Below are 21,341 nucleotides of genomic sequence, written 5' to 3'. Positions count from 1 at the left end.
TAAGGTTAAATCTGGGGTTGAAGTAGTAGTTTTGTTGTCAGAAGTGGGGGAGACAAAATTAATTTAAAAACAAATGTATAGATATATACTGATAGTACTACAAGTGGTTCAGAGCTACCTTTTAATCTCCCTCTGACTGATCCACACACTTTGACAAATGAAACACACCTGTAATTAAATCATATGACCAGTTTTATTAACACAGTCAATGGCAGAAAATGATTAAATGTTTTAAAAAAATTTGGAGGTGAAGAGCTGAGAGAGATGTAAATTTGTTCTGTGAAGAGGCGCGACTTGAAGCCGGTTCTTCTGAAAGCACGAGACCGCAAATCTGCCTTCAGTACAATCAACAGAAAAACTGAAACATCAGATTATACGAGCCCAAACAGTTCAAAAAGTTTAAATTAAAAATACATAAAGACATTGGACAATGTATTTAATTGCATATTTGGCTGCAGTATTAAGCTCAAATTATACTCAAAAAAAGACTCAAATTTAAAGTGGTTTAAATCAGATTCCAGTCCAACATGTAATAATACAGGCAGAGTGTGTGTGTGTTGTATTAATCTTCAGTGTTATGCTTCTGTGACCAACCATGACCGACAGATTACTCAGATGTGTTCGACGTCATCAGTCAGTCTCAGATCAGTCCTGCGCTCCATGTTGTTGATCTATCGTGGCCACATCCCCCACGCCAGCCCGGGCAGGACGAGCGCGACGAGGACAGAGGAGAACAGGTTGACCGCGTTGTTGTCTAAGATGGGTTTCCCAGAGATCCGCCGGGTGGTGGCGGACTCGTAACCCACCACCTTCCCGATGCTCGAGTCGAAGCCTACAGGAAGAGGAAGAGGAAACACTGAAACTTCATTTACAGAAGAAGCATCTCTGTTTTGGCATTTTCAGGTTCAAACTGCCCACTTTAACCTTTTACCATGCTTGTAAACAAGTCAGGTGACCCGCGTGGAGCTCACTGATTGGACAGTATAAGGTATAATCACATTACACTTCCATTCAATAAAACTGACCAGCACCCTGCCCCCAAAAGGATCGGGTGTTCACTACAGCTCCAGCTAACGATTAGTTTCATTTTAGCATGATCATTTTTTTTCAATTAATCGAGTCCAAACCCAAAGATAAGCCCCAAAGTTTCTCATTTAAGAAGCTGGAACCAGAGAACGTTTGGCTTTTTTTTTTTTTTTTTTTTTTTTTTACTATTTTTGCTGGAAAACTGATTTAATTGATTAATCAACTATCAAAATAGTTGCAGATAATTTCTTCTGTCGATCAGCTAATCGTTCTTTCAAAGCAGAAGTATCGTGGCACGATGTTTCGCCAAAAATCAAACGGAAACACTTTATATGTTTAGCATTTATAAGCAGTATATAAAGATTTAATAAATGGTTTATAATGTAGGTATAAGTGTTCATTAATGTATTTGTCAACACCCATAAGCGGAGGCTGCTGTATAAACAGATAATGAATGATAGTATAGTAAAACACAGTTGTAATAATATAAAATGTAAAAGGGACGTTATACTTGTCGACAAATACTGTACATGAAGAAACGCTTAAAAATGTTCTTAACTGCTTACAACTAAATGATGTTTGTACACTGCTTATAAATGCTAAATAGGGGGACTTAAAGGTAAAGTGTTACCACACAAACTATATTGAACAAAAAAACAATAATGAGAGCAGTAAGACCTTTTGTGTTGTGACTAAAGCTGGGCAGACTGCAGTTGTATTGATACTGTGAGTTGTGTAAACTCACTACACGTTGTAATCAGCCAACAGAAACACTGATACGCTGTTTGAAAGCAGAGAAGTCGTTAATCTGCCTTGTGGCATCACTCTATACAATTTTACACTACCACGCTACAAACCACAGCACCGCTTTCATAGACTTCTACACAGTTCATCATCACTCGATTATATATTATCCGCACTGGAACTGTGACATCACTTTTCAGGACTGAGGCTGTGTATGAAATCGCACACTAACATACTCTTCATCCTCAGTGTGTGGATTTTGTGTACACAAGAAGTCACTCGGATGTTTAGTAGATTAGCAAGACTTTCTGAGTGCGACGTGAGTTTACTGGACATACTCAACTGCCCCAAGATGCATTGCGTCTCTTCAGACTGCAATGGCGGTAAAATAATAATGAATGATGGAGAGAGTGAACGTGAAACAGAAGCTACTCAGGGCGTTACGGTACAGTTAACAAGAAAAACTTGGGAGCTCACATATGACATACTGTAGAAAACATATTTAACTATTTTAATTTGCCTTTAAAATTATACTGGAAAATATCAAATTTAGTAGAAGTGGTTATGATGATTTACATTTGTGATAAACAATTTTCATTTAAGGGCAGCTGGGAGCGGTAATGTGATCGATACAGTCATGTGATGCAGAGAAGATGTGAACAGTCTGCTGGTAATGGCATGCTTAATCGTTAATTTAGTACGCAGTACGTTAGTATGCGATTTCGAACACAGTGTGGGACAACTGTGTTGAACACAAGGCTAATAAGACCACACTTTGGCTACAACTAAATGTAATTATTTCCATATTCATCAATCTTAATTGAGAAAATAATTAATTGAGATTGATTGTTTGATCTTTAATATGTCAGAAAACACTGATCATCAGATTTACCCACAGTCTCTAAAACCCAAAGATTTAAAATTTAAAAGAGAAAAGCAGCGAATCTTAACCTCTGAGAAGCTGGAACCAGATAATTTGGCATTTTTTTTTGTTAATAAATGACAAACAATTATCAAAATAACTGCTGATTAATTTTCTGTTGATCGATTCATCGTTTCAGATCCAGTTCTGTGTGTGAAAAAGGCCTCTAGCGTAAATTTATGGCATTGTAGTTAAGTTTGCAGTGTGTTAGTTTGCCATGTTACCGATTAATTAACGAGGTTTGAACACATGTAATAATATGCTGCACATCATTTATCAGCCAGTAGAGGGCAGCGCTGCACGCTGATGGACACTGACTCACTGCTGTTTCAGCTTCAAAGATGCCTCTGAACACGTTCATGTTATTTTTCTGCTGTTGACCTGTTTATTACCTTCCCCAGTGTATTTTGTATAGTCTGAGTTCAGCAGTTTGCATTTTCTACATATGACTTCTGTATATTTTTCTTAAGAATAAACATGGAAATATCTTTATTTTAAATGCGTACAGCACCACTGATTCACCAGACAGCTGTGCAGAGGGAGAGTTGGTTGTGGTGGTGAAATAAACACATTGGAATAGAAGATGTGTTTATTTCTGATCGGTCACCTGCACCAGGTCACTACTTAAAAATAGCAGGGAAGCTACACCTTCCTCACAATATGTTAGAAGAAAGTTAATCAGCAACTATTTTGAAAATAAATGAATCCTTTTAAGTAATTTTTAGGCAAACATTCTCTAGTTCCAGCTTCTTAAATGTAAATATTTGTGGGTTTTGGTCTATAAAAGTACATTTGATTCGATCAATTGCCAGAAACACACTACTGCTCTCATTATCGACTGTTCCTACCTGAGTACTGCATGTGAGCTCCCAGGAAAGAGTCCAGCATGGATCCCAACAGGCCAGCCACACCGCCGTACACTATGATTGGCCACTGGGGGTCTGCCAGGTGCAGGTCATTGACCAACAGAAGCTGTGTTACAAAGTAAGCCACGCCCACCGCAAGCCCGCCGAGGAAGCTGGCGACCAGTCCGACGGGAGTAACTCCTCCGTTTGTTCCTGGAGAGTAAAAGAGCAGAAGGTGGACAGAAAAATGAAACCAAATAAACAAATGCACCAGTACATGTATGAACAGTGTAGAGCACATTTTAAGTCCATAAATCAAATATAATAAAGGAGATTTAAGGGTAAAATGTCCTGAATATACAGTTTCCTACAAACACTGACCCTCAATACAAAGAAACTGCCTCCCTCATCTGTCTTCATTCTATACATACAGCCTTTCACAGAGTGACAGCTTCTGTTTACATCCATGTACAGTAGCTTTAGGTCAACTGACCGCATCACATCACAGATTTTGGTTTAGGTTTTTGACTTCATTCTAATATATTTATAAAATGCTCTTTCACAAACTGGATTATAGATTTTATTAAAATATTTATAGCTGTTTTTACCGCTCCCTCACATCTGTTCTGTTCTTTCAGTAATAAACATATTTTAATTGGTAATTCGTGTTATTTCACATCAATCACACAGACGCTGCAATAGATCTGTAATCAGTACTGAAGCAGCAGTCATCAGGTGTTTTTCTTTCAAACTTATTTCTACACATTTGAGTAAAGAGTACAGATTTAGCATTATACTCCTTTAACATCGTTGGACTCACGATGGGGAGTAAAAAAACAAACAAACCCAAAAACGATCACAATCGATGCAGCAGAACCAGAGATATAATTTTTTTTATTCCATGTATTCTTCTTCTGTCAAAACCTGGCGCACCGACATTACCCACAACTGTCAAATATGACCGACACTGCAACACTTAATATAGATATATATGCGGCGCAACGGCAGAACAAACACGAGGGGGCGATCTCTTTGGCTTCTCACCTGCTGGGACTTCCTTCCAGGTGGTGATGAGTCTAGGCCGTGATTGGCTGAGGACCGGCCCCACCTCCGACGCCCAGGTGTCCCCAGTGCTGCATGCGAGCGCGCCCAGTAGAGAGAGGCACATCCAGGAGGCAGAGTACTGTTTACCGAAGTCAATGGGGATCTCACCTGGACCCACCTGAAACACAACCGCCATTTTAAAGTTATTCAATTTTATTTATATATTTCATAACAGAAGTTATCTCATTGCACTTTTCCTATAGAGCAGGACTGGACCGTACTCTTTATAATATTAATTACAGAGACCCAACAACAAACCCAGTTATTATCATAAACTAAAAATAAAAAAGTTTCTATTATATGCAAATTAAATCAATAACGCCATGTTTGATTATTAGCAGGTATTTTTGTAATTTCAGATGCTTTGAATAGAAATTGTTTACATACAGATTTAAATGTGCCAATTAACCGTTTGTGTTTACCTCTATCATATAAAGCAGTGCCAGCTCTGTGGGAACTCCTCCATTACAGAAGACCTGAACCCAGTTCCTCTGGCCCCCTAACACAAACACAGAAGTTAATGCATTTAAATTTAGATTAACACCCCCCCCCAAAAGCACACCTTCACGTCCCTCACCTTCTTTGTACTCTGCATCTATTTCCCTCTTCCGTGCTCCTCCCCAGCGGGTCAGCCTGGAGGAGGTGATGAAGAAGGCCAGCAGAGAGGAGAAGAAGCTGAGGTTGGCCATCGTCAACACAAATCCAACCAGGAGAGCTGAGAAAACACATTTCACATTAGAGAAACCGTCCACACAGATCTAAAGGATCAGTCTGGTGTTATTCTATATTTTTCTTAATGTCAATGAAAATCCCATGTGCAGAGTCAAACCAACAATGTGTTAATCCGTCTCTCAACACTTTCTGACTTCCTGTCTGTGGCTCATTGGTTCCTACCAAAGACGTAAATCTTTAAAAACACCTCACAAAATATATTAGTCTTTTAAAAAAGACATTTATAAAAGTAATTTCAGCTGCTCACTGTAGTTTTTATCAAACAAACAGGAGGAAATAATGCATTTGTTGGGGACTATTTTCAGCGGCGGATTAATTTTGTTTTGGCTTTTAGTTTAACCACAAATTATTTGCTTCTTGAAAGGCGTAAATAACTTCCATTTCCTCATATGTTTTAAATGTCAGCAAAACACAGTGGCGTCCTTCAGCATTTGAATAAATCAAACCAGTATGATGTTCCCATACTTTTAATGACTCTGCAACGACAGCCACGTTATACCATCTACTCCTTTTTAAAACATTTTAGTTTTATGGATATCCAATTGATTAACTTTGGCTGTTTTGGCCACAAAGACGTATTCTGTCCTCGTAGACTTCTGTCGAATAAAAGGGTTAAGTCACATTTCCAACGTCATCAAATAAAAGTTGAATGGACTTGTTTGTGAGATTGAAATTCATCTAAAGGCCATCTTGTTTTCTGATAAATAGCTTTGTAAGTCGGTTTAAAAATAGAGGTGAATGAAGTCATTGGTTTACGAGTGGGGGCGAGTCTGTGACAGGGATGGAAGTGTATGATGAGCCAAAATACAATAACCTCCTGTGGTAGTGATTTTTTTGTGACCCACAAAGCTTCAAACAAAAATAAATCAAATCAAATATCAAATCTTTTCAGTAACTTGATGTTTAATTACATCAGCTGTTAAAAATAAACACACGCTACACAGACTGAACTGAAGGGGAAACTCAAGGCTACAAAGAACTACAAACAGTTTTCCAAACAGAAATTACCCTAGCAACCACCTGTTGCCTCCCTAGCAACCAGGAACAACCTACTGGAAAACCTTAGCAACCGCTCGATAGCTCCAAAACACGACAGCTTCTGAAAACACATCTTTTTCTCTCTGAGAAGCCAATGGGAAGAGAGTGAGATGCGTCACTAGTGGTACTTTAGCAGATTATGTGTGTCTAAACTGATATTTCTTCAAAACATATTCATAAATTATAGAAATAATAAAATAAAAAGTATTTTTGAACTCCTTCCCGCTCAAGATAAACACGTAACTGTACAGTTTCTTCATTAACAAACACAAAATCACCGAATACAACAAGCTAATCTTTAACAGCACGTTTAAAGCCTGAGTGCGGGACTTTTACATACAACGAACGTCCGTTACAGTCAAGCCCTTGTTGCCAAACGAGTTCACACGATGCTGATTAAGCCTATCACCACCAGGATACCAGAGTCTTTAAATCTGGTGTCTGTGGCGCACAGGTAATGATGCGTTTTACGCCAACCAGCAATGATTGGTTGAGAGCTGAAGCAGGGAGCAACCCAGAGTCATGTAGAGAGCTCTAAAAACGAGCTCCATTGGAGAAAATGTTTGTTATTGAGCATTGTTTATTGTGTTTATTATGATTGTATAGTTTGTGTTAATATGCTTTGGCAACCTTGTATTGTATGCAGTCACGCAACGGAGCAGGCTGCAGCAGCTAGGAGGACAACCTAAGAACAATCCAAGAAAAGTTTCTGATGCTCCAGATAAAAACGCCTCGGAGTTCAGAGGAAGGATTACAGTAAAAAACAAGAAAGTGATGGACGGCGAGGAGAAGAGAAGGGACCGAGGGCACACACGGATGTCGCGTTACGCTAGCTGTGAACGGTTTGATTTTCAGAGATGTGGGTCTTCTCAGAAGCCTGGAAAGATTCAGGGAACACAAGTGGTTTTAATAATGACAAATGACGAATTCACAGTCCAGTGGCTGATATGGGATTCATTTGAGATGAGACACGGGATCGGGGCTATTTTATGCCACTAAATCCAGATGAATACAAATCTTTATCCTGAAAAAGAAGACCAGGCAAACTGCAGACCGTCATAAATTCTAACTTTTGAGTCTGACCGCTTGATTTTTAAAAGGTCAGGCAAATCCCTTTTTCTTTACATAAAGAATTCACAGTGCAGAGCTGAGTTTCAACTTTGGCTGCTCTGTATACGTGCCACTGACCTAACATCCATGGCACATACACTGTGTGTTTGTCAATCTCCTGACCAAATCAGAGACTTTTCCCGAGCAGATTTTCTTTACAAAAACTTGTTTTCATGTCAGGCAGCATCTTACAGGGAAGCTTTCAATAACTCACCTGCTGAATAGATACTGTGAAAAATCAAGAAGGAATCAAGTCTGAGGCAACAAAATAACAAGGAGGAAATATCTATTTCAGCTTTTACTGTTCAACACTACTCTTGGCACTGCAACGAAATGATGAATGTAAGTCCAATATTCCCTCTCCTTTTAGCTCTGGTTTGGTCTCCACCAACTGCTGAGAGAAGTTTCTGGCTCTTAAGCTGCTAGATGCTCCACTACAGCGATGTCCCCGGCTAATCCGGGCATATTGTAAAGGATTGGTATCGGCTAAAATGAAACGGATTAAAAGCAGATCCTTTCTTTACTGAACTGTGTTTTCACCTCCTCGGCCAGCTAGTGTTGCAGTGCGGCTCTACTTTACGACAGCCGGGCTCTACAGTGCAGCATTTTGATTAACAATCACAAAATAAATGGATTCATTAAGGTCCGACGCTAATAAATCTGTTGTCAAATCTGTTATCTCTTCTCTCTTTCTTTTTAGCAAAGAGCAGTGTACAAAACAGTCAGGTAGCAGCTTCTCATGTTTGGCCGCAAATTAACGTTAATTGCGTGAGTAACTTGATGCCACGGAACAAAATGAAACTGAATAAATCATCTGTGAGGGAAGACGCTCCACTCTGTTGGAACTACAGAAACACTGACTGTACAGGGGTGTTACAGAGTGATACGTCTACTCTCTAGCTGATCGCATCACGTCAACGCTCCGTAAAGCAGAGGGGGTTTAAATTCTCTGTGTCACTACAAGTGACTCCTTTCACATTACAGTCACTCCATCCATTGTTAATGAAACCACTGACCGCCCAGGGCTCCCGAGCGGTCCAGACTGCGTCTCTTCAGCGCTCTGACTGTCAGCACTAGAGGAACCAAGATGGAGAACAACCATCGCCACGGTGACACAGGCTGCAATGTGCCTGTAAAAAAACACACACACAAAGTCAGACCACTGTCATAATCACTGTAACATATTTCCCCTTGAAAAGGCTCTGGTGGTTTTCCACATTTTGTGAATGATGTCATTTGACAGCGGCACTAAACCTCTTCAGTTTTAAAAAGGAGGACATATTTGTCCCGAGTCCGGTCATTTAACACTTGCTTCTCAGACTCTTTACATAAGACAAAATAACAACATTCAATCTGTTCAGTTTGCTCTGGTGACAGAACTGCAGACCAGTATTTTTATGTCAGCTATGACAACCTACTGTTCAAATTAAGGATTTATTGAAGTCACTCAAGCAGGAAACATACTAATTACACTGACTAGACCATGGCTGAAATTCAACCAAAAACAAGGCGAAACTGGACAGAGAGTGACGTTACATGATGAATAATAGGAGTATGACCACACATGAGCGTGAAGACTTTAAGGCGGTATTCAGAGAAGAGCACGTGATTTGGTTTGACTCACTTTCTCTCTAAGGACATTTTTCAGAATAATCTTCAAAGGTTTCATGCAACAGTAGAAAGGCATCTTACACTAAAATCAAAACTTAAGAACTATAGTGTTAACATTCCTTGGACTTGAGAGAAAAAGCCCTGCAGGTAGTTTTCCAGACAGGCAGCTCACCGTAGAAGGCGCTGATGGTGAGGGAGAGGACCCAGAAGAAGAGGGAGAGTGCCAAAGTGGCACACAGCACGATCATATCAGTCATCATCTTGACATATTCCTTCATCAGCACCTCATTCTCAGCGTCCATGCTGACCGACAGCCCGAGCTGCAGGACAGGAGACACGGTCAGTTAGATCAGTGTGTGTTTGGATGTTACCATTGAGAGAAATTCTGGGATTTGTTAACTTCTCATATATTTGTGTACATCATTTCTATCTGTCATGATAAAATTTTACTGGCCACCTTTGTGTTAACATTTGGGCCACAACGGCAGGTGGTTAGATCAGCCTGCAAGTGGATCCAACACAGCTGTCTGTGTTTACTCGTGACTGGACTCAAGAGTAACACCCAGATTAACAGCAACTCAACAACATGAATATAACATTTTTATCAGATGTTAAACTTAAGCTTTTTGGTACGCTCCCTGTCCTGGTCCACATTGTGATTGCTGGAGTCCACGTTTCCCAAATCTCTACAACCAAGGTAGTCAGTAAAATGTGATCATGACTGACAGAAATAATAGACAAGAGTAACACCCAGATTAACAGCATCTCAACAACATGAATATAACATTTTTAATCAGATGGCGGCTCCCAGTTGAACCAAACTTTCATCATTGCTCCTTGTTCTGTGTCAACCTCCCTTTTAAAGCGACTATACTCAATATTTTTATAATAACAACGTATCAAATGACAATGTGGAAAAAAATGTGGCCACTCGTCGTGATGAACCTACAGAGAATTATCACCTGAATCTGCAGCTCCGCTCGGCTTTACAGAGCTTTATAGTGAGCTGTTTTAAGTGGAAAGGCTTTAAATACCCACTTCATTTGTCAAACTCAGACCGCCGAAGCCTCATATTAACGTCAGATAAACTTTGTGTTTTTGCACAAAACAAGGACTGTGTATTTTGTCCCCCAACACTTACATTGAAAGCAAAACCCGTGTCAATGTTCATATAGGCACCTGACTGTTAGTTTTAAGACAGACCTGAAAATATGCGAACCTATCCTTTAAAATTTAAAACCAAGTGAGGCTAAAATGATGGATTTGACAAACCATCACCAAGTTTTGATCAAAATATGATCATCAGAAAACTCCTTCTTAGGTATTCTCCTTATGTCCATATACCTCATTGAGGGGTTATTGTAAAATAAAGTCTGAATAAAAATTAAAAAAAAGTCTTCCTACAGAATTACATTTGTTAGTGTTTTCATTCATTGCACTCTGCTGCTGACAAAAACTGCAGACTATCACTATCAGTAGCAGAGCGCTGCTCATGTGATACAGCTGAGTGGCTTGGTCATCGGTTTATTCATCCACAGGTGAAAAGGAAAGGACCACCGGCACTGCACCATCATATTCTGTTATAGCATCATCAACACACCTCTAAAGCAGCGTGATCTTTAAAACATGAGGCTGCCTCCACTAAAAAAATGTGTTTTTCTTATGGTTAAGTCCCTGCCAAGTGTTTTCACATTCCTCTACTGAAAGATGTCCACTTTCCTAAAATCTGAGATTCAAACTTTCTCTGGGCAAGCTAGATAACTGTGAGCTTCTGTAAAGCCAGCTAGTTCTCATAATAAAAATTCTCAGTGTTGTAACTAATTAACCTTGATCCGTGTCTCGAACTATGCTGTGTTGGGTCCTTGAATTTGAGGGAATTGGGAAATATTGTTTGTCATTGTCAAAATACATCTACAATTTTAGCCTGCTGCATGTTGCTCTATTTATTTATTGGTCATCCACCAGTCATCTCCAGCTAGCCACGCCATTCCCTCTCACTCATCCACCTCACTCCTGTCTCTCCAGCCATACCTCACCACCCTCCGCCTCAGCCAGCTGCCTCCCTGCTCATTCCCCCTCCAGTCGCCGCTTCCCTTACAATATATACCCTTTTCAGTTCATCTACTTCTGCGTTTGGGTCTAATCTGCAAGAATGTTTGCAAGCCCTAAAAAAAAAAGTCTTAAATTGTCTTGTTCATACAGTTGTCTAATACATCATGACAGAATATATCATGGCGATAAAAGTCTGCAATGTCATTTTCTTGGACCAAAATAGACATTTGGACAAATGTCAATGTTGTCGTTTTAGATAATTGTAAAAATGTCAAGTAGCTAAGACGTCAACTTGCATGTGCTTACTTGTGTGGCAAACTGTCTTAAATGTTATTCTAAGAAGCACTGAAAATGTCTTAAATTTAAATTCAAAAATGTTTAAATTATTAAATAACTTTAATGTAAATGTCTTAAACTAAGTACAGCTTTACATTTAACTTGCTAATGCCTGCAGACATCCTACTTTAATATGTGGGGGTCTTAACTGAAATGCAGTTCACTGCTTGAAAAAGACAAAAATATAAACATTGATATAATATTGAAATCATTGGTCTATGGTTATTACTGTCTTGAAAGTACAACAATGCAAGACAATGTATGATTAATTGACAAGCAGTTTTGGGTGTTTTAATTTTGTTCTTGTGCACTTTAATCTGTTGACATGTCAAGAAACTGCAGTGACGGTGATGCCATCATTTTATAAGAAATATACTAGGGAGGAGGTCGTCATGATATTCTGTCAATATGCAGCAGTTGATGCTTATGATGGTGGTGGAGGTGATGATTATGGTGACGAGAGGTACTGTATATTATACTAGCACTGCTATGGACATTGCATGCATGATAGTGCATGTCACCTTTTTTATGTTGTTTCTGTATCTAGTTTTGTATGTTAATGTCTCATATTCTCTACCATAATTATGCTTGCTGCAGCACATATTGCCTACCTAGAAATGTAACTTGAAATTGATCTCAATGGCATTTGGGCTTGATATGTGTTTGTTTTTTTACAGTATCCTTGAAAATAAATACTGAAGTCATGAATTACAGAAGCAGTGGCATTTCATTGGTAGGATAGCAAAGAGATCACATTTCACCACCATGACATGCCTTTTTTCTAAATACACAAAATCTTAATGTGTGGTCAGTGCCAAGTGACCAATCAGCAATGTTGTAGAAAGGTAAATAACGTAATAAGGAGGTGTAAACAACGTGTTTTTAGAAAGTAACTGTGACGTCTTAACGTTTTTGCGAAAATATTACGTAATTTGATACGTAAAGCAGACGTTACCAGACCGAGGACGTTGCCCCAACCACATTTTGTTTGTAGTGGTGCTTCCAGCCCCTTTTCAGAGTTTTTAAAACTTTTTATGCGGGATAATCATGTTAAACAAAATATTGAGAGTATTTTGTGTCGGGGAGGGAGACTTTAAGTTATTAGTGCATGCAGGAGGGGGTCACGTGAAGAATAATGTTTCCCATAAAGAGGCTGAAAAAATTAATTATGCTGAAAAATAACTTATACTAATGATTAAACACTACAACAGTAACGTTGACGAGGAGATACTGAAAAGCTTCTACATTCCTGCACATAAGGTTAGCTAGCGCTAATGGTAGCTAGCAAACGTGCCGACGCGTCCCGTTTTGAGATGTGATAAATAACATTTTAACAGAGGCAACTTGATAGAAGTGATAGAAAGACATTACTTGAACTCACCCGTCATCTTCAGAGCCATCGTGAGTTAATATACAACTCCCTTTAACCTACTGCGACAACTAACTTTAGCTAGGTTAGCTAAATTTAACAGTTCAGATGAATGTATCTTTTTCTCTTCAAAGGTGAGCTGAAAAAGGTTGCTTTTCCCTAACAACTACTTTAACTAAAACACATATATTTTAGCAAGTAGCAAGCTAGAAAAACCAAATCACTGCTTAGCTGAGGGTCCGTGTTTAAAACACAGACACCGGACGGGAAGGTACGACCGGGACTTTTGATTAACGGACCGACTTCCGTAAACAATCCGTAGACAGTTCTTAAAGGTACAGTAAGCACAACTACAATCATAGACGTGTTGGAAACTTATTGACTGTATATAAAGAAATAACAGGCATCACTCTGTGCATATTTTGAGACAATAATTGAGTTGCGAAGTGGAGGGCACCCCTGTTTCCGGAAGTGGAAACCCCATTCTGAGAAATCAAGTTTTGTCCGTGATTTTGGCATGGCGGACGGGTCTAAATACTACATTACCCATGAGGCTCGGCCGCCGTTGCTATGGAGAAGTGGTCAGTCAGAGGTGTGACTCAGATCGGTAGCGATTAAAACGTTTCGTCGTTACAGTAGAACAAAACACGGCGCTGCATTTGCTGAATTCACCCAGAATCTAAAAGTGAATTTATTTAAGCTGCTGATTGTGTTTCCATTTTCTCAACACTAATCTTTAGCTTCCACCCGCCGTTAGCGGCACACGTGACATAATTTAAAGCTCAGTGATTGGATGTTTCTCGCCGAAATGCACCGCGGGAGTTGTAGTTAACGTATACCTCGTCGTTTTTTTGTATACTGGCTTGTACCTTCAACTTTTAATGAAAGAACCAGATATTCTCTAATGGTGTTCTTAATATTTTATACTGATGATTCAACCAGGAGAGTTTCACGCTGATCCAAGCCGTAGAGGTGCTCCAACTGTGAGCAAAACATCTGACAGTGCAGTAAGAGTATTCCAACCTAATTCCAGTGCAAATCCTCATTTCAAGTATTTTCTAAAACAAAGTTTCATTTTTCATAATTCTAGTGCAGCACCCTGCCTCATTCCTTCTTTTTTTGTTTCAAGCTACAGACACTCGTTTGTAGAGCAATTTAAAAAAAACTGATTTAAAAAAAAATCAGTTTTTTCACCTGTTTAAGGAAAGTAAGGTTTGTAGGACATAAGTAATTACAGAAATGTCTTCATTGGGGATTGGGGGGGGTTGTATATACATATATATATACATATAAAATGCTTGCAATACATTTGTGCTTTTACATAAGTAACCTTTTGAGTGCAGGACTTAAATTTGTAACGTATTTTTACATTATGGTATTGCACTTGACATGGTTAGCTTAGTTTAGGATAAAGACTGGAAGCTGGGGGAAACAGCTAGCCTGGCTCTGTCCAAAGTTCAAAAACAAACCTATTAAACTCCCTAAAACATTTTAACACATTGTATCGTGTTTGTTTAATCTGTGAACATACATTACCGGAGTCTTGTCATGAATGTTAAACTATTCCTTTAATATGGGTTCACGTTTAATTCAATTCAATTCAATTTTATTTATATAGCGCCAATTCATAACAGAAGTTATCTCATTGCGCTTGTCCTATAGAGCAGGTCTAGACCGTATTCTTTATAATATTATTTACAGAGACCCAACAAATCCCACCATGAGCAAGCATTTGGCGACAGTGGCAAGGAAAAACTTCCTTTAAGAGGCAGAAACCCTGGACAGAACCAGACTCAATGGTGTGCGGCCATCCGGCCAGCCGACTTCCTGTACTTCGGCTGGCCGTCCTGTAGTTTAAAGATGTGCACAAGATGCTGCCTGTGATCCGTGATCACGTGGGAAACATCTTTCTTCTTGAAAGCAGAGGAAGCAGAAGAGCACAAACAGAGCTCTGTCTCAAACTGTCCACACACAGCTGTCCCCTTCCACATGAACACAAGCTCTGTTCTTTCAGCGTCAGAAATCCACAGCGTGCTTTTGTTGTGTAGGGAAAGAGGAAATGTAACATCCTATTGATCACTCAGTTAAACTTGCTAGACTAATTCTCAGTTATTGTGCAACATACTGAGAAAACAGATGGACAGTAGAGAAGTGGATTATGCTGCAGATGAGCTTTGAGAAGTTTCTATGGGCATTTTAATACTTTTTCCACTGCAAGAAATGTCCATTGTAACTGACATGAAATCACGATGATAAGAGCTGTTGTTCACAGTAAAGGAGTTCAAAACAATGTAGATACTCTAATGTAAACATATCAGTTCTTTAAGGTTTATTGCACTTGGTTTTAGCCATGCTATTGGTGTGACTCTAAGGATGCAAACCACTTTGGTCGAGACTGAAACATCTCAGTAACTACTGGATGAACTGCCATGAAAGTCTGTACAGACATTCATGGTACCCAGAGGATGAACCCTACTGACTTTGATGATCCTCAGACTTTTCCTCTAGTGACACCATGAGGCGGACATTATTTGTTTTTATTGAAAAAATCTCTACAACTTTTCAATGGATTGCCATGAAATTTGGTACAGACATAGTTTGTTCACATCTTGCTTTATGACCAAATACCTGCAAAGCTAATGACATTCCCATCAGCCTCAGCTGTACGTTGTGCTTATTAGCAAATGTTAGCATGCTAACACTCTTAACTAAGGTGCCGAACATCAGCATATTAGCATTGTCACTGTCTGTGAGCATGTTAGCATTTAGCTTAAAGCACCACTGTGTCTAAGTACAGTACAGCCTCACCACGTCCCTAGCATGGCTGTAGACTCGTAGTCTTGTTTTCACAGATTTTCTCAGAAATGCTTTGATTTTTTTTTAAAGGAATAAACTGGTTTAAACTTAACTTCAGGCAAATTTGATACAGTCATTCATCAGCATTTGTTATGCTTCCTGCTGCAAGATTTAGAGTTTACACACAATTAACAGTGTGCTCACAGCTCAAACGGTTTCCCAGAGCCAGCAAACCAGCTCCAGACAGCGATGCTCACAACTCTCCTGCTACTGTAGCTAACATCACAACAGCAGCATATCTTGGCAAACTAGAAAGTGAGCTGAATGTCCGTGGGCAAGTCTTTTAACGTTACCTGACGCACAAATCATAGCTGGAATAGTGTTGTGTGGGATTTACATCCAATGTGAAATTCTTGATGTTAAGCTGAGGTTCACTTCTGGCCTGACCTTCAGTGGCCATGCCTTGCTCAAAGGTACATAAGACCAAAACCAGCAGCCATTAAAATACCAGCAGTCTATTCTGGTCAAACGATGTTATTGCCTAAAAAAACAGTGACATTTACTGAAATTACTGCAAGCCATGAACACACACACACACACACACACACACACACACACACACACACACACACACACACACACACAAGGAGAGAGAGGGAGAGAGATGATGTCACCTACCGCATGAGAGTAAATGTGATTTGTGCTCATTTTGCAGCAGTTGGCACTTTTTAAGGGGAGCAGAGAGAGAGAGAGAGAGAGAGAGAGAGAGAGTTTTGATATTCTTATGTCAAAGACTCATGGGAAATGTAGTTGTCGAATGATTCCTAAACAATCATTGTCAAATCTCATTAATTTTGTAGGTGTTTAGGTCATTTGGTATTATTATTTTATAATAAAATAAATAATAATAATTTGTTATTTAGTTATAGTTAGCTATTTTAATTTGATTAAATTACTTTGTGTAATTATATCTATGGATGTCGGCTAGTGTGTACAATCTTATCTTTTGTCTTTCTCTCTTTCCCATCCTTTTAATATTTTCTCCTTTTCTAATGGATTAAGGTAAACACTGGAGAGTGCCCTGATCAAGCCCCTCTGAGGGTTTTTTGCACCTCTCCATCACATTTTCTGTTTATGTATATATTAATTTGTATTTGTTGTATGTGTAATCATAAAAATAAATAAATACCTAAATCATAGAGCCATGCTGCTAGCTCTGTGATCATAGCTGAAATGTACAGTATGCTTGTAAATGTGTACTGATATTTGTAAATGGGTACATGAATCTGTAAATGTGAATAAAAGAAACCTGCAAATATATGAACTCCAAAAAGTGAGTGCATCTACAGTGGAGTCTTGATTACATGCTCATGTTTTGTTAGTTGTTGTCATAAGTAGTATTGCCGAGCTTTGTTAAAATAAAATATTATTGGTCTTACTGTGACAATGACATAGGGAGCGGAGCGGTACGCAGCCTGGCAGTGTGAGCCTGTGAGCCTGAGCTCAGGGCAAAGAAAATCTTAAACTACAGACAGATTGCCACACAAATCTCAGGTATGGCAGCAGTGTAGCAAAAGTCTTATTCACATTTACAGATTTGTGCACACATTTGAAATGTCAGTACCTACTTACAGATTAATTTACACATTCACAAATCTGAGTACACACATACAGACTGAGATACAGTTTCACTAATTAACACACACATTTGTGTAATAATATTGCAACAATTTTGTGTAATAATATTGCTACAATAATACACCGATAATTCTGTCTGGCTCTACTGCGAACGTATTTATTTTTGGTACTCTTGCCTTTCCGTAGTGTTTACATCCAATATAGCCAATATGGCGTCGGGCGGTTAGCCAGTTAGCTGGATTCAGGCACACTTTTAAAATTATTGTTGTTTTAAGTACATATCGAAGGCATTTACTGGAATCCAGATGAAGGGCAACGTTTTGAAATAATGCCAAGTTGTTTCAAAGTCGGCAAACCGTGTGTATTTTGGTTGGAAGAATGGTCGTTTCTTACTTAGACGTTAGACTGTCACTTTGCTAACACGGTTAGCTAACTGCTAGCTCGCTCTGGCCGGCAGCTGGTCAGTTTGCGGGAGTATCTCTGACCCATGACGGAGGTGGAGGAGCTGCGGCCCGTTCCCCGGGAGCGGGCCATCCTGGAGAGCTTCTTCACGCAGCTCGGCATGTTTTCTTTCGACCGGGCTAAGGACTACGTGGAGAAGGAGAAGGACAACAGCAAGAGTGCCGGGGCCATCTGGGCCGCTCTGCTGGCCGCTCTGGCTCACCTGGCCGCCGCGGAGAAGGTGTACCACAACATGACATTCCTCGGACAGAAAATGGGTAACGTTAATATATTTCACAGGAAGGTGTAGGTGTGTTTGCATCTTAACGTTATGTAGTGTCACGCCACGATGAGAGAAAATTGGATGATGAAAAGCAATAATAGTATAATCGTAGCAAAGTCCGATTCTTTAATCGGAGAAATTAAGCTTCTTACTCTTTATGATCGGCCACCCTTTCTGAAGTCTCTATAAATTGTGACTAATGGCTTTATTAATGGTTTACTAATACTTTCAACATAGTGTAAAATATTTATATAAAAATAATAAAATATTGTTATAGAGAGATTTATTTTTATTTCAGCTCAAAGACCAAACTAGGTGGGCTACGTTTAAGAGGTCACTCACACTCACTGTATTTTCGAAATGTGTCTGAAACATAATTTTATGGTCCACCACTTAATGTGAAAATAGCTGCATATTTCCAACATCAGATGGCGCTGTTGCACATGAATGCTTAAAAAAATAAAAAAAGTCAACCATTTTCATCTCATGGTGATACTCAGTCCACAGCAAAAGACTGATTTCCATTTCTAAGCTGCATTTTTACTTTTCCTCTCTCTCTGCAGGTGGCCAGTCCTTCTTCAGCCGCAAAGACTCCATCCGAACCATCTACACCTCCCTGTACAACGAGCTCAGGAAAGTGGTGACGATGGGGCGTCACAGCCAGCCGGGCTCCGCTTCCTACCTGGAGGACCTGCTGTCGCACCTGTCAGAGCAGCTCTGCCACTTCACCAAGGCCCGCATGGAGATGGCCGACCTGTACGAGAAAATGCACTCACTGGGCAGCCAGAAGAGCATCAACTCAGAGGAGCTGGTCACCACGCTGGAGGCTGTCCTGCACAAATACAGCACCAAGTGTGTATCTTTTAGTCCTTAAAGTCTTATTTTCTTTTTTTTTTTGTAAGTGACAAAATCAAGTATTTTCTAAAATTCAGAAACCTGCCTCATTCTTTCTTCTTTCAAGCTACAGACACTAATTTCTTTACTGCAATGACAGTTTTAAGAAAATTAGGGTTTTAGGACTGGATCATATAATAAAACACCATCAAAGAAGCCATTTTTCTGCATGACTACTTGATACTTTAAGTATTTACTTAAAGTTTTACTTAAGATTTTTAATGAAGAAATATTTTTATATTGTAGTATCACTACTTTTAGTAAAATAAAGGCTCTGAACACTTCTTCCACCACTGATACCTGGTTTGGCTGGGATTATAAAAAACACAAAGAAATTTGTGAGATAAAAGATAGAAACTTGTAAAGAAGAGAATGACATATTGGGGTTGGAGGAGGAAAACTTTCTGCTTAATCCAGCAAACACAGGACCTTTTCCCCAGAGATGTGTCAGCGAAAATGTGTCCTGCGACTGTAGCGGGAACACAAACTGCACGGTTGAGCTGTTTACTGAACTGCAGCAGGTCGCAGTACGACACACCACATGTCACTAATTTGACCGTGTACTGAAGGGTGAAGGTGATGTTCTCGTCAGCAGACCTGAAGAAATATATGGACCCCAAATACTTTGTGTGTGTGTGTGTGTGTGTGTGTGCGCGCGCACGCTGAGCTCTCACTCAGATCCAACCTTAATTGCAAATGTATTCTCAGCACAACAAAGAGACAGCTGCTTTCAGGTCACTACAAATTAGGTCAGCTACTGTCTTTTGCATTTGTTTGCTTGTGTTCCTGTTTAACGTCCTCTTCCTCGCTCCTTCAGATTCCACCACCCCATCCTGGGCCGTGTGGAGGAGGGCTTTCAGACGGAGGTAGACGTGGTGACCCAGTTACTGCGCTGCCAGGCCCAGGTGTCAGAGTGGAGTTTCCTGCCTGCTCTGCTCAGCCTGCACGAGGCCAACTCCAAGCTCACCGCCTGGGGTCAGCTTTTCCAGCGGCAGAAAGAGACCAGGAAGCATCTGTTTGGAGGTCAGTCCCAGAAGGCCGTGCAGCCTCCGCACCTGTACTTGTGGCTGCAGCGCTTCCAGGCGGTGCTCCTCGCCAAGTTCAGCTTCTACTTCCATGAAACCCTGAGCCGGCAGACGGCCCCGGCCGACATGAGAGCCCTGACCGCCCGCACCACGCCGGACTACCACGGCAAGATCTGCTCCTTCATCCGCAAACACGACGCCAGCAACGTGTCTCTGGTGTTCGACAACCGCGGCTCCGAAAGCTTCCAGGGCCACGGCTACCACCACCCGCACTCGTACCGGGAAGCACCGAAGGGCGTGGAGCAGTTCCCCGCTGTGGTGTCCCTGCCGTCGGGAGAGCGGCCGCTCACACACTGGCCAAACGTCATCATGATGATGGGAGACCACGCCGCTGAACTCAACACTCTGGACAAGGTGGTGCACTTCTACGACGATAAGGTCCAGAGCACCTACTACCTGACGCGGCCTGAGCCACACTTCACTCTGGTGGTTATCTTTGATGGCAGGAAGTCAGAGAAGGATCTGCACATCGCCGCCTTCCTGCAGGAGATCTCAGGCTCGCTGCGGAACTCCAAACCCTTCAGCACCCTCAAACCTGGGTCAAAGGGCTGAGCTACAAGTCAACAGCACACACAAACTGTGTGCTCTAACAGGCAAAGATGGAACTGATGATGAACCTCAAATCATTTCTCACAGATAACTAAGATGCTTAAATGTTGCATCTTCTTTTGGAAACTGTTTTCTGTGGTCCAACCAGCAGTCCTTTATGTTGCTTTGAATCTCATTTTGCCAAAAATGTTCCAGACCAAAGAGATGCACCAATTCAAGTACTCTGTGAATTTATATTAGTCTCTGATTCTTAGGCCATGACAGTACGACAAACAGTACACTGCTAAAGCCTTTGGTTATTTAAAATTTATTAAGAATTTTAATTATTTTGCATCAATTACAGTTTTAACATGTTTACTTTTTATTAGCTTATATTTACTGTGGTTGATACAATTTAAATAAAGCTTTGAAATGATTGCACATCCTGCCTCCTACTTCCTTAACAATAAATGATGATCGATTGATTCATTGATTGGTCAATCTAAAAATTAATCAGAAGTTTTGATTAGAGCATTGGCTGATATTAGCTTATATTTGTCGGCCGATAAGTAACAAGAAACTGCAGTATACTGTACAAATATGTTTGAGGTAGCTTAGCAATATATATATTTATTTTAGGAATCTTTGAATTGAACGAAGTGATTCGTGATTTCCACCTCTACTGCTGAGGTTTAAAAAAAATAAAATAAAAAAATAAAAAATGTGTTCGTTTGTTGAGTCCATCTCGTGATTTACCCACTGAGAACACAACTATCATTTTGGAAAT

General features: G+C 40.1%; 2 protein-coding genes across 3 annotated transcripts; one reads left to right on the top strand and one right to left on the bottom strand.

The window, feature by feature from the left end:
* Positions 1–174: 174 nt before the first annotated feature.
* Positions 175–13,264, bottom strand: tmem19 (transmembrane protein 19). Of its 2 annotated transcripts, none has more exons than XM_044186117.1 (8): positions 12,892–13,264; positions 9,305–9,452; positions 8,538–8,651; positions 5,219–5,356; positions 5,064–5,140; positions 4,582–4,759; positions 3,541–3,750; positions 175–832 (listed from the first exon to the last, which is right to left on the bottom strand). In XM_044186117.1, exons 2-8 carry the CDS (start codon positions 9,432–9,434, stop codon positions 672–674), a joined length of 1,008 nt encoding a protein of 335 aa, XP_044042052.1. In that variant the 5' UTR covers positions 9,435–9,452; positions 12,892–13,264; the 3' UTR covers positions 175–671. The 2 variants fall into 2 exon arrangements, with proteins under 2 accessions (XP_044042052.1, XP_044042051.1); XM_044186116.1 differs by having other exon boundaries at positions 12,902–13,255.
* A 4,239-nt stretch (positions 13,265–17,503) lies between these two features.
* Positions 17,504–21,278, top strand: kics2 (KICSTOR subunit 2). Its single transcript, XM_044186391.1, has 3 exons — positions 17,504–18,042; positions 18,611–18,899; positions 19,759–21,278. The coding sequence occupies exons 1-3, from the start codon at positions 17,811–17,813 to the stop codon at positions 20,576–20,578; spliced, it is 1,341 nt and encodes a 446-aa protein (XP_044042326.1). The 5' UTR covers positions 17,504–17,810; the 3' UTR covers positions 20,579–21,278.
* Positions 21,279–21,341: the final 63 nt, after the last annotated feature.

This window comes from Siniperca chuatsi, linkage group LG23 (genome assembly GCF_020085105.1).
Source record: "Siniperca chuatsi isolate FFG_IHB_CAS linkage group LG23, ASM2008510v1, whole genome shotgun sequence".
Taxonomy (NCBI): Eukaryota; Metazoa; Chordata; class Actinopteri; order Centrarchiformes; family Sinipercidae; genus Siniperca; species Siniperca chuatsi.
This window is presented reverse-complemented; position numbering and strand designations above follow the sequence as displayed.